The 14057-nt window shown below is 37.2% G+C and overlaps 1 protein-coding gene across 4 annotated transcripts in view; it reads left to right on the plus strand.

Moving 5' to 3' along the window:
• The window catches only part of PIGN (phosphatidylinositol glycan anchor biosynthesis class N), a 215984-nt gene that overhangs the window by 36953 nt on the left and 164974 nt on the right, over positions 1 to 14057 (plus strand). For all 4 annotated transcript variants that reach the window (XM_036765383.1, XM_036765375.1, XM_036765395.1 and 1 more), the window contains 2 exons: positions 3376 to 3497; positions 4405 to 4503. In XM_036765383.1, coding sequence (XP_036621278.1) covers positions 3376 to 3497; positions 4405 to 4503 — 221 coding nt within the window. The remainder of the gene's footprint in view (positions 1 to 3375; positions 3498 to 4404; positions 4504 to 14057) is intronic.

Here is a 14057-nt window from a genome sequence, read left to right on the forward strand (position 1 = left end):
TTTTCTGTATTTTTTTGGGTCTACTTTAGCAAGTCATTGACTTGTTTTTCGTGGTTTTCTTGCATCATTCTCATTTCTTGTCCCAATTTTTCCTCTACTTCTCTAACTTGCTTTTCCAACTCCTTTTTGAGCTCTTCCATGGCCTGAGACCAGTTCATGTTTTTCTTGGAGGCTTTTGTTGTAGGCTTTTGCACTTTGTTGACTTCTTCAGGCCGTATGTTTTGGTCTTCTTTGTCACTAAAGAAAGATTCCAAAGTCTGAGACTGAATCTGGGTGCGTTTTCGCTGCCTGGCCATGTTCCCAGCCAACTTACTTGACCCTTGAGTTTTTTGTCGGGGTATGACTGCTTGTAGAGCAAAGAATACTTTGTTCCAAGCTTGAGGGGATGCACCGTTGATTTCAGAGCTATTTCTATACAGCCAGCTCTGCCACCCCAGCACTCCTCCTTCCTCAAGAACCACCAACCCGGACCTGATGCAAATCTTCTGCAGGCTCTTCACTCCTGCTCTGAGCCGACAGTTAATTCCTTCCCCACCATGTGGGCCTGGGGCCAGAAGTAACTGCAGCTGTAGTTCTGTAGCTGCACCTCCCCTGCTGCCCCTGGGGCGGTGGCCAAATGCGAACTCTGTCCCCCACAGCTTTTCCCACTAACCTTCTCTGTTGTCTTTGGTGTTTGTGGGTTGAGAAGTCTGGTAACTGTCACAGCTCACTGATTCAGGGTGCTAGGACCTGTTCTGCCCGGCTCCTGGTCTGGCTGGTCCTGCTGCCTCCCACGCTGAGCTCTGCTCCCCTGCACTCTGTGCACGATAGACCTTATCCAACGACCATCCAGGCTGTCCTGGGCTGGATCCCTCCTTCCCTCTGCTATTTTGTGGGTTCTGCAGTTGTAGAATTTGTTCAGAGCCATTTTTTATAGGTTCTGGAGGGACGTGGTGGGGAGCTCACGCAAGTCCCTGCTTTCCAGCCGCCATCTTGGCTCCACCCCCGGAAGTCCCCCCCAGCTTGTTTTTTATCATGGTTATTTTTTACTTAAAGTCAGTTTTATCCTAAATAGGTTAGTGGGGGTGCGGGAGGGGCATTTGTAATGTTAGAAATGGAAACCACAGAGCCTTTATCTTACCCACGTGGCTGGGGACCCCAGCCCACAGACATGTCATTTAAAGTTGTGGAGTGAAAAGGGCAGAAGGGAACTAGGGTGTTGAACTGAGCCCTGTTGAGATTTGTGTTGTGTTTAGTGCACAGCCCTTCCCTTCTCTTCACATACCGTATATCAAGATGTGACTGAGGGGAACTGTCAGTGATATAGGCACTAATTCCATATTCCCCCAATAAGTGACTGTACTGGTCTGACTTTATAAACTGGTTATTTAATAAAAACAGCTGTAAAAGAATAATAGTAACACTTATATAATACCTACCTTGTGCCTGTGCTAAGTGTTTTATAAATATTGTCTCTCTTGATTCTCGCAAGAACCCTGGGATTTGGTGCTGCTATTATCCTCATTTTACAGTAGAGGAAACTGAAGGAAACAGAAGTTAAGGGACTTAGCCAAGGTCACAAAGCTATGAAGCATATGATAAAAAAGATAAAATTTAGAGTAAGGCTTAAAGAAGTATAAACACTGTTAATCAAACTAAAAAAAAAAATTACAATTCCATGAAATGTGCATTGCAACTACATTTATTATAAGATAAATGAACATGCATGTGGAACTCTATACCAAGTACCAAGGAGTTCATGTTCCAGACAAAAGCTGGCATATTTATGATTTGTAATAAGGGTAGGCAGGTGGGGAGGGAAGTTCCCTTTCCCAACTGGGAGTGGTATGGGAAGAGGAAGGGAGCAGTAGGGGTGGGGAAAGGATTAATCCCCTCCTAAAGGACAGAAGAAAGGTGAAAGAAAGGGAGGAGGAACATGAGTAAGTAAATTGGCAAAGGCAGCATTCATTTCCCTTGGGAACTGGTCTGCTTATCTACAGGGGGCCCATCTGCACAGTTTCTCAGTCTGGTGCAGACTCACTGGCGCCTGTCTCGTAGCTGGTTCCACCCTCAAGGGCACACAGGGAGTTCAGCTGGTGTTGCAAATAACAAATTATGTCAGCTCAGGGGGGCTTCATCCTTGACTAGCTCAGGGTCCAGTTTGGCAACTCAAGAAGACAGGTTAAATTGGCGTCAGGGTAACAGTACCCATATGCCTTCCTCATTAAGTTATCATCCTTGGTTAATCTACCTGTGGTTTTATTTTGCTTTCTTTGTAGTGGTTGTGGTTGTTTTTTTTTCCAATTAGTAGGTAGTTTCTTTACAAATCTTTCTTAGTGACCAATCCAACATCTCTCTTGGCTTTTAAAACTCAAGCATATTTAAAAGTTAATTTGCATAACTCCCTTAAAATTATTAGCTACTCCAATAGGCTTTAACTACCTACTGAGCCAGGTTCTTTAAAACGTTGTATCTTTTTTCCTTTTCTTTTAAATTTTCCAAAAAAAATTCTCACAATAATTTTTAAGCAGATCTACCAATTTCTCTACAGGAATCCTGGTTTATAAAAGTACAACTTAAATATTTTATTTGTTATTTTTGTTACATATTTTTTCCATGTCAGATGGGATTGTGAATTTTTTTTGGTTAACAGTGTTTATACTTCTTTAAGTCTTACTCCAAATTTTATCTTTTTTATCATATGCTTACTAGCTTTGTGACCTAGGGTAAGGCCCTTAACCTTCCTCTGAAAAATCACAAGAAGGTTGCTATCACCTTTATTGCAAGAAGAATTATTCTCATTCCATATATCTTGGAGTTATTTAAGTGTTTAAAACACTATAGTAATCCTTGGTGGGCTGCTACTATGTTGGGTAAAAGTTGAGAAGGATTAAGTTTTGTTTGAAAGAACGCAGGATTTATAGGCAGGAGAGCCACATTTGTGGTTATGCACATTGTCTGAAATTCCAATAAACAGTTATAAATGAGCTATGTTTAGAGGTACAGTCAGGAAGGTAAATACCTAGAAGGTAAGCTTGAGAAGCCTGAAATGATTCAGAAGAATAGATTATTTAAATGATTATACATTGCTTTTTAAAAAATTGCTTGCTCACAGGTTGCTGTTTGTCCTTCATTCTCAAAGAGGACCATGACATCAGGGAGGTGATGCCAAGACATGCAAGTACATTAAATTTAAGCGAGGGAGGGCTACACACTGTTGCCAGCCTCACTTTCTCCTCTGGAACCATCTGAGTCCAGTGGCCAGATATAGATCAGGAAAACTGGACATGGCCCAGGATGCAAAAAATTAAACATTTTCTAAATATCCAAAAGATTAAGTCAACTTGTTTTTTTGTATATGTAATACTTCTAATAATACATTAACTATTATTTTAGGAATATAATAATGCAGAAAGGTAGCTGGGGTATTTCTCATACCCGTGTACCCACTGAATCCAGGCCAGGACACGTGGCACTGATAGCTGGTTTTTATGAAGATGTCAGTGCAGTTGCCAAAGGTACATCTCTTCAGATAATTTTTTTTTTATTTTGGGCAGGGTAATTGGGGTTAATTGACTTGCCCAAGGTCACACAGCTAGTACATGTGTCAAGTATATGAGGCCACATTTGAACTCAGGTCCTCCTGACTCCAGGGCCGGTGCTGTGCACCACCTAGCTGCCCAATCTTCAGATAGTTTTTAAAAAATTAACTCTTTCAAATTGAACTCGAAGAATATTTGTTGAATATTGTGGTAAGTCCCAAAGTTAAATATTAGTTTTGGACTTTATACTCAAATATTTCAAAAGATTTGTGATTTCATCAGTGTGGAAATTTCCTCCATACATGTATATTGCAACTCTTACATGATTTAGGAGATAGGTTCATATGTTGCTATAACCAAAAAGAAATGACCACCTAATGATCAATATTCTGGTGAAAAGTGCTTCTAACTTAGCTAAGTTAGTTCTCAGAAGACAGAGTCAAGACCTTTATATCATGATTGCATTTTGTAGCAATCACAGTAATTAAATAAAACAAGAAACATATGGAATTCATTTCTAAAGAATTTCTTGGTATAAAAACTCATTAATTTGTTTTTAACTTGATCCATTCCCAGAAGCACATAAACTCATTAATTTTGGCCTTCTTCCTTCTAGAAAGGCAATGTCATTGTGATTAGCCCAGTTCTAAAATGTCTCTGCTAAAAAATTTTAGCTCTCATTATAACAAATTTTCAATTCTGCGTTGTCCTAGCTTTTTCCTTCAAGTCTTCCGAAGTGATTCTGCGTATTAACGAAAGCTAAAAGAGCTTTTATATTTCTTTTTACTCCCTACCTCTAACAGTCCTGCTATAATTTATAATAGAGCTTACTCCCTGTTGTTCACTGTTGTCTTTTTTTTTTTTTAATTATAATTACTTGTAGGGTGGAAGGAGAATCCTGTGGAATTTGATTCTCTTTTCAATGAAAGCAAATATACTTGGAGCTGGGGAAGCCCAGATATTTTACCTATGTTTGCTAAAGGTAAGACCCATTTACTGTAATTCATTGTATATTTCAGAGACAAATAAGCAATATTTTGATTGTTTTAATTCATATATTTCAATTTGGAAGCTTCTTGAAGAATAGAACTGGTTTGTCATTGCCTTTGTTTGGGTGCATGGTACAGTGCTTTGAATATAGTAGGTGATTAATAAATATTTTTTTCTTTTTTTTTTGACGGGGAAGGGCAGGGCAGTTGGGGTTAAGTGACTTGCCCAAGGTCACACAGCTAGTACATGTTTCAAGTGTCTGAGTCCACATTTGAACTCAGGTCCTCCTGACTCCAGGGCCAGTTCTCTACTCACTGCGCCACCTAGCTGCCCCTAATAATTATTTCTTGAACTGAATTTTCTATATCATAGACAAGCCTATTCTTAGCCTTCATATTCATTCTTTAAAAATTTTTTTATTCATTTTGAACTTAAATACAAAATGAGAAAAAAGAACATTTCCATGTTATACGGCAAAACATGGCGGATTCAATATAAAACCATAAATTTCCATTTCAGACTGTTTACTTTTTTTGAAAAGCTATGTGCTAAAATATTACATATTGTTTTCAAAGCTACCCAGCTTTTCTGTGTTTCCTTATAAGTTTTCTTTTGTTCTTTGCTGTGTACTTTTTATTTTTTTCTCCTTCCCTTTTTCCCCACCTTGCCCTAGAGAAAACTACATTAAACATAAACATACACACATACACACACATTTACCTATATACATACATATATACGCACTCACATATATACATATATGTAAAACTACATTGTATGTACTTCTAATTATGAGTTCTTTCTCTGGAGGTGGACAGCATCTTCCTTCACAGGTCCAAGTCTTTCCCTGTTTTTCTAAAATCAACCAGCTCATTTCTTCTAGTACAGTAGTGTTCCATCACCGTCATATACTATGACTTGTTTAGCCATTCCCCAATTGAAGGGGGTCTATCATTTTAAGCAATATGAAAGGTATAAGATGGTTGAAGTTCTATTAATTTGCATTTCTCTCATCAATAAAGATTTATAGCATTTTTCATATCACTATATATAATTTTGATTTCTTCATTAAAAAACTGCCTTTTCATATCCTTTGACCATTATCAATTGGGGAATGACTCATATTCTTATAAATTTGACAAAGTTCTTTACATATTTATTAATTCCTGTCCCTACCCCCAAATTTTCTACTTTCCTTCTAATCCTGGGGTCATTGGTTTTATTTGTACAAGGACTTTCCAATTTAATACGATCAAAATTACCCATTTCATGCTTCACAGTGCTCTTTATTTGTTGTTTATTATTCATAAATTATTCTCCTATCCATGAATCCTGTAAGTAATGTGTTCTTTGTTCTTCTAATTTACATATGATATCTCTATTTATATCTAGGCACATATCCATTTTGACCTTGTCATGATACATTGTTTAAGATATTGCTCTATGCCCAATTTTTTCCAAACTTCTTTCCAGCTTTCCCAATTTTTATCAAATAATGAATTCTTATTCCCCAAAACTTAAATCTTTACATTTTTCAGACACAAGGTTGCTATAATCCTTCCCTACTATGTATTGCATGTCTACTGTGTTCCACTAACCTACCCCTCTGTTTCTTAGCCAGTATTAAATAGTTTTGATATCTTCTGCTTTATAAAATAACTTGAGGTCTAGTATTGCTGAACCTCCTTCCTTTACATCTTTCATGTTAATTCTAATGATCCAGTCTTGGATGCTTGTAATTCTCTTGTATTCTTATTATTCTTCTGAAGAGGGAAAAGTTGTTGTTTAGCCTTTGTTTTCAAAGAGGATTAATGAAATCACAGGGTGATGCCTTAACTTGTGCGTGAATTGGATTTAAGCAAAGTAGAGTTACACAAAGTCATCAGCCTCACTCTCTCTTTCAGAGTCATCTCAATATGATAGGTAAAGATAAAATGTCAGGTAATTAAAACCTAATTATTGGGTTTGGAGAAAACTAAAAAGTATTTCTTTGAGATTTATCAGGCTGAGAGTAAGACAGATTCCAGCCTATTCCAGTCTTGCTTTCTCTTCTCCTTTTCCCAGTGGTGAGATAGGGTACAGTCAACATCCCTTCAGCTGTGACCCTTGTGATTATCTAGTAGCCCAGAGCTTGTCTAGCAGGTTTCCCCACTTTCTACAAATCGGAATGTGAAGATATTCCCCTATTGTAAGTTGGGGAAAAGGCCAATATGCAGAACAATTTTGCTGCTAAGTTTTGTGGGACATAAGGCAAAATTTTTTACCTATATATTAACAACCTCTTTTAGGGTCTTTCTCCAGTACCTCATTTTCTCATGTTAAGTGACCCTGGACTCTCGAAAGCTGTCTCAGGAGAGCTTATGTTCTGGCAAAGCCTTCACATACAGACTTGGGGATATCTTTTGTCCAAAGGTTAGACTAGTTAAGTTCAAATGGGGTGTTCTCCCATAGACATAAGGATTTACATGGGTTTGAAACAGCATGTAATTAATCAGCAAATGCAAGTATATAGAACAGGTCACACTTTATCTAATTTGGGAGACATTCATTAATTGAAAATTAATTAAGCTCCTCATGGAAAGGAGTGATGATCCCTTCCAGATACCTTCATGTAGCCACCTGAAGCTAACTTATTCCCAGCCTGTATCCCTTTCTCTTTAGCTACCTGGGAAATTTGCATTCTCTAGGGGTGCACTGGTAAATGTTTAATGTTAGGGGGAAAAATGGACATGATACACTTTTAAGTTTGATCTGCATTATTAACATTTTCTCCATCACTTTCTTAAGTCTAGACACTCAACAGAACAATCAAGCCAATTTGTAGTGGTTTTGATATATTTCTAAAATGTCTGTGCTAAAAATTTTAGTATTCATTTTACAGATTTCTGGGGTATAAATTCTTAACGAGCTGGTATGAGCTAGCTCCAGCATACTCTTAGATTGTCCTTCTAGTTCTTCCTTACTCATTCTTTATCCAAGTTCCTTCACTTTCTCTTAACTCCTTTCCATAGGGAGAAAGTAGCTGTCACCTGGTCCTCAACTTCTACAGAAATCTTATTAAAGATTCCTTCCTGCCCATCCTCAACATTCTGTCTGGACTCCTAGGTTCCAATTTTAATTTGTTGTTTAGCTAAAGATCCAGTGTCTTTTTCTTTCTCCTAGTGGAGTATCTCTCGCACGTTATCAATTAAATCCTAATCAATTAAATCCTAATACTTTAATTCTGTCCTATAACATATGTAAATATAGTTATGAAGAAAAAATATTGCTATGTAGAAGACAAATTAGACCTGATCTGGTTGATCTCAGAGGGCAGAATTGGGGCTGCTAGAAGGAAGTTACAAAGAGACAGATTTTGGCTAAATGTGAGGAAAAATTTCACAACTTCCAAATATAGAATAGCTCTCCTCATGTGAAAGAAAAATCATCTTTGTTCTGAATTTAGCTAAAATCTGTCAGAGACAGATTATTTTATAAACAGTTTCCTTGGAGAGGAGATTTTGGCCAACAGATTTTCCCTTGCTAATCAGAGAATTCTGCCTAAAGACACTTCTAATTCATATTTATAATTATGAAATCAAGATAAAAAAAATCTATATCAACAAAAAAACAGAGGTACATACTTTTGGGTCCTGGATTTGAAATATTTAACTTGACAAGAACAGTAATAACATGTCCTTGGGAATATCTAGTCAAGAATTCTAAATTCTTTGTGGCCACACCCAAATTGTAATCTGGACATTCATTCAAGGGAGACCAATAACCAAGGGAGATCAGATCAAGAATACTCTTACAACACTAATTCTTAATTTTTGCAATATAAACAGGCCTTAGTTCTATAGACTTCCACATTCACAAAGTAGTTAGTTCCCCATCTAGAGCATGGGTTCTTTGGGTAAAATCTCAATGGCCAATTGTCCAAAATGTTATATAGAGAATATTTCTGCTAAGGCATGGGTTGTACTTTTTCTTTCTTTTTCTTTTTTTCTATTTTCATAGGTAAAGTATAATAATTTTCAGTATGTTACAACTACCATCCATGGTCAAAACAGTTGAACACCTTGAAGATCACTTCTAAGATTAAGTTTTAAAATCTATCTCTTTACATGGGACATTCTTTTGGGTGACCCTCCCTCCAGAAAACTGTCCCTTATAGGTTCTTGTAGAGAACTTGTGCAGAGTATGGCTGCATTTCAGTCCTGTTTCCTCTAGAACCCAGTGTTATTTCTCAGTGCTAGCTAAAGTTCTTCTTTTTGGGGGGGAAGGGGAGTGGGAGAAAGGCAGGGAGGTTGGGGTTAAGAGACTTGCCCAAGGTCACACAGCTAGTAAGTGTGTCAAATGTCTCAGGCTGGAATTGAACTCAGGTCCTCCTGGTTCCAGGACCTGTGCCCTACTCACTGCACCACCTAGCTGATCCAGCTAAAGCTCTTCTTGTTATTTTTTTTCCTAAGGTTTCATTTCCTCCTGTCATCAGGTCAATCTACCCATCTCCCAGATAATCCATGTTCAATCCCTGGAACACCTCTACATTTCTCATAGAGGAAACATGGCATAGTTGGATGGTGTGCCAGACTTGAGGTCAAGCAGATCTGGGTTCAGATCTTGCTATTTCTTGGCACTTGCTAGCTGTGTGAAGTCTCTTCCCCTCTTTCAACCAAATTTCCTCATCTATAGAATGAGCATAATAATAGTACCTACTGTACAGCATTGTTGTAAGGATCATGTAAGTTAATGTAAAGTGTTTCACAAACTTTAAAACATTATATAAATGTCAACTATTAAGATTTTTACCAGGCAACGAGTCTCAAACTCAGTAGATCAGTGGTCCAAGTGCATGATTCATAGAAAGGTGTAAGAAAAGATAAGTTTATATAGGACTTTCAAAGGACAAAGGATTTTGTATTTGAACCCCGAGCGAATAGGGAGCGCCTGGAATTGATTGCATAGGGGGACTGACATAGACTTGTGCTTTGGGAAGATCAGTTTCACCACTGAATAGAGGATGGACTGGAATGGGAAGAGACTTGAGACAGAAAGACTAACCAGCCATCCATTACAATAGTCTAGGCATGAGATGCTGAGTGCCTATACCACGGTGGTGGCAGCGTAAGAGGAGAAAAGGAGGTGTGTGTGAGAGATGTTATAAAAAGTACAAGCAACAGGACTTAGAAACTGGTTGGATAGGAGGGAAGGGTGAAAGAGAATGAGGAGTTAAACATGTAGGTTGCCAGCCCAGCTAGGTTGCTCAGAGAATGATGGTACAGGACAGGATTAGGGAAGTTAGGAAGAGAAGGAGGTTTTCGGGAGGAAAGATAATTCAGTTTTTGATATGTTGAATTTAAGATGTCTATGGGACATCCAATTGGAGATAGGAGACAGTTAGAGATATGAGTCTGGAGGTTAGGAAAGAGAGGTTGGGTTTGGCAAACACATCTGAGAATCGTCTTCATAGAGATGATAGATGAATCCATGGGAGTTGTTGAGGTCAATGAGTGAAATAGTTTGGGAGGAAAGAGGGAGAGAACCCAGGTCAGAACTCAGGGGACATCTACAGTTAACAAATGTGATCTGTGTGAAGATCCAGCAAAGGAGACTTAGAAGATGCCATCAGATAGGTAGGAGGAGAACCATGAAAGAGCAGTGTCAAGGAATCCTAGATAGAAGATAGTATCAAGGAGAAGAGAATGGTCAACAGTGTCAGAGGCTGTAGAAAGGTCAAGAAGGATGAGGACTGAGAAATCTAATTGCCCTTGGATTTGGCAATTAAGAGATCACTGATAACTTTTGGAGGCAGTTGATGAGGTCAGAAGTTAAATTGTAGAGAGTTAAGACGGGAGTAAGAGGAAATGAAGTAGAAACATTGATTGTAGGCAAGCTTCTCAAAGAGTTTTGCTAGAAAAGGGAGAAAAGACATAAGATGGTAGCAGGGATAGATGGATCAAGGGAAGGATTTTTGAGGTTGGAGGAAACATAGCCATATGTGTAGGCAGTAGGGAAACAACTAGTTGACAAGGAAAGATTGAAAATAAATGAGAGAAAAAAAAAGAAAATAAATGAGAAGGGCAGCTAGGTGGTTCAGTGAATAGAGCACTGGCCCTGGAATCTGAGTTCAAATCCAGCCTCAGATACTTAACAGTTACTACCTGTGTGACCTTAGGCAAATCACTTAACCCTAATAGCCTCACCTTCCCTCCTCAAAAAAAAAAAATGAGAGTGAGTATCATAGAGCAAACAATATGCTGGAGAAAACAGGATGGAATGGGATCACGTGCGCGTGCACATACAGTTTGCCTTAATAAGGATAAGAACGACTTCTTCATATGAGACAGATGAAGGAGAAGAAAGTGAAAAAGATACCTCAGTGATATTAGATGAGGAGAAAGAGAAGAGGAAGTCCTCAGCAAATGACTGAAAGTTTTCAAAAGAATTGTAAACTATCAACAATCTTATGAAAGTGCTTTAAATCATTAATTTTGAAATATTACAAATTAAAACATCTTTAACATTTTATGTTGCATCCATCTAAGTAGCAAACACAGTAAAAGATGGAAATATTCAATATTGGAGGGACTATTGAAAGATATATACACATACTCTCTTGGTATAGCTATGAATTGGTGCAGCCTTTCTAGAACATTTTGTAATTATGCAAGAAAAGTCATTAAACTATGCAGCAATCCAATGCCTGGGCTTATGCCCCAAGGATTCAACAACAGAAAGAAAGGTTGCACACATACTAGAATATTTATATCAACACTTTTGTGGTGTAAGTGTATGAAAAAAAGGGTGTATGCACATTGATGTGTAATGACTGGACAGATTGTGGTATACAAATGTATTGGAAATTCTGTAAGCTATGAAGAGTATGAAGACTTAGAGAACATATGAAGGCTTATGGGAACTGATGTAGAACCACATAAATAATGTGCACAGAGACTACAGCAATGGGAATGAAAGCATTATTAAAAGGCAGTTTAACTCTTTAATATAACTCTTTTAACTCAGTCCCAAAGAACTAATCATTAAATATACCTCCATCTCAGTACACAGTGAAATGTGGTATATTCTGTCATTTATAGTCAGTATGTTTGTTGGTTTTGCTTACATGTTTTTCTTTATTGCACCAGAGGGTTCACTGGTTGGAGTTGGCTTAAGGAGAAATGATTAATGGCTTAAAACAAAAGGCAACAATAAAAAATTTTAAATGTTCATCCAAGCAAATATATTTTGGCTCTGGGCATTAGTAAATCTTAACATTTTATTTGAATTACTGCTTTTTCCATCATTCTTTTAGCCATTCAAATTTCTTAAAAGTTAGAGACGCTTAATCCCTCTATATTGCTTCCCTTGGACAGGAAACCCTAGGCTTCTGAGCAAACCATTAACAAGGTATGAGCCTCAGTACTAACAGAGGGGGCATCCATAGTGGAAAAGGCACCAGATTTGTCATACCTAGGTTTAAATCCTGGCTTTTCTTACTAATTGTGAGACCACGGGTAAGTCTCTTAGAGAGACTTGGGCCTTAGTTTCTTCAGCTGTAAAGTGAGTTGAACCAAATGATTTCTGAAGTCCCCTTCAGTTCTAAAATATATGATATATGACATGTGACTAGATGACTCTGAAAATGCCCTCTAATGCTAAAAATGAGTGATGCCTAAACTCTACAGTGCAACAAATAGCCAGGGTTTAAAAAATTATCTCTGTATATAATTAATACGATAACCAGTAACCAACATATACCATGTAATTTTAGAAACATAAGTTGTAACATTCAATTATGCTTCTACTATTAATACATTTTTTCGATAAAAAAATTAGAGAATAGATACATTGTTAGATATATAGTTTTGTAAGGTTCATGTGCAGGTTTTAAACATGTCCATTGTAGATATGTTGGAAATAGGATTTCTGTGGAAAGCCACTTTGCTATAATGAGCAATGAATTTTCTTTTCATGGCTAATATGGACTTTAAGTTCCCAGTTTCCTGAAACACAGTTGACCTTGTCATCTATGGTGGCCTTTATATGATAGATTTTTAAGCAATGTAGTTCCCTTAAACTTTAATAAATATCTTTTTATATGCAACAATCAAAGATTATTTCCATCATACCCATCACTTAAGTTCCTAACATTTAGAATTATAGATGGACTTTTAAAAGACTCTGCAAAGTGCATGAAGATATTTCATAGAGCATGTAGCACAGGAACATAGTAGAGCATGCATTTTGTATTATTTGCTATTATAATCAGTTCCTGATTATTGACATATAACTTATCCATCTCACAACATACACCACAATAAGACCTGTGTGGTTTTATGACCTAAATATAAAAGGACATCATAAACAAATTAGAGGAGAAGGAAGGAGATAACTCACACAGTTATGGATAGGAGGAGAGTTCTTGAGCAAATGAGGACTAGGGTTGTTATGAAAGATAAGAAAGAAAAATTTGACTGCTTAAAATTAAAAAGATTTTGTTCTCCCTCCCCCCCAATCAAGACAGTTAAAATTAGTGAGGGAAGTAGTTTATTGGGAAAACATCTTTGCAGCAAATTTCTCTGATACAGGTCTGATACCCAAGCCATATAATGAAGTGATAGAAATATAACAAAGAACGAGATATTCCTCAGTGGATAAATGGTCAAAAGATCTGAGCAGAAGATTCTCAAAGAAAAAATGCAAGCTCTTACCAAGCATATGAAGATCTCTTCTAAATCACCATGAATAAGAGAAACGCAAAGTAATACAACTATGTGGTTTGATCTTATTTCTACCAAACTGGCAAAGATGACAAAGGAAAATGACAGTTGTTGAAGGGGATGTGGGGGAACAGACTGTGTTATTGGATTTGGGAATTGTTCCAACCATTCTGGAAAGCAATTTGGATCTGTACCCTAAAGTCACTAAATTGTATATCCCTCTGAGCAATGATACTATTATTGAGGATATACCTCAAAGAAGTCAAAGTCAGAGGAAATGGACCCACATGTACAGAAATACTCATAGAAGTCTTTTTTTTTGTAAAGAACTATAAACACAGGGGATGCCCATTGAATGGGGAATGGCATGACACATTATAGAATATGAATGTAATGGAATGTTATTATACTGTAAGAAATGTTAAAAGGGATGAGTTTAGAGAGACCTGTATGACTTGTATGAACTGGTGCTTGGTAAAGTGAACACATAGAGTTTGTTGTCTTATTCTGGATTTTCCATCGCAGAAAATCTTTTCTTTGTTACTGAGGACACTTACTTCATCATTCATTCATTTGTTCGTTTATTTTGGGGAGTGGGAAAGGAAGGAAAGGAAAGTCATCCTCTGATTTTTAAAAACTGGATTTTATTTTTGTAATTATTACTGTCTTTTATTTTTCTACACCATAGTTATTTCTCAATGTCTCCCACTCTTGCTATTAAGCAAAGAAAAACAGTTAAGCAAAAGTGACTGACTGAGTAACTTCAACTTATAGAGAAGGTGATATTCTATACCCCAGTCTGACACCTGTCTAGTGAAAAGAGGGAAGTCTGTTTCATCATTTA

Source organism: Trichosurus vulpecula, chromosome 1 (assembly GCF_011100635.1).
Source record: "Trichosurus vulpecula isolate mTriVul1 chromosome 1, mTriVul1.pri, whole genome shotgun sequence".
Taxonomy (NCBI): Eukaryota; Metazoa; Chordata; class Mammalia; order Diprotodontia; family Phalangeridae; genus Trichosurus; species Trichosurus vulpecula.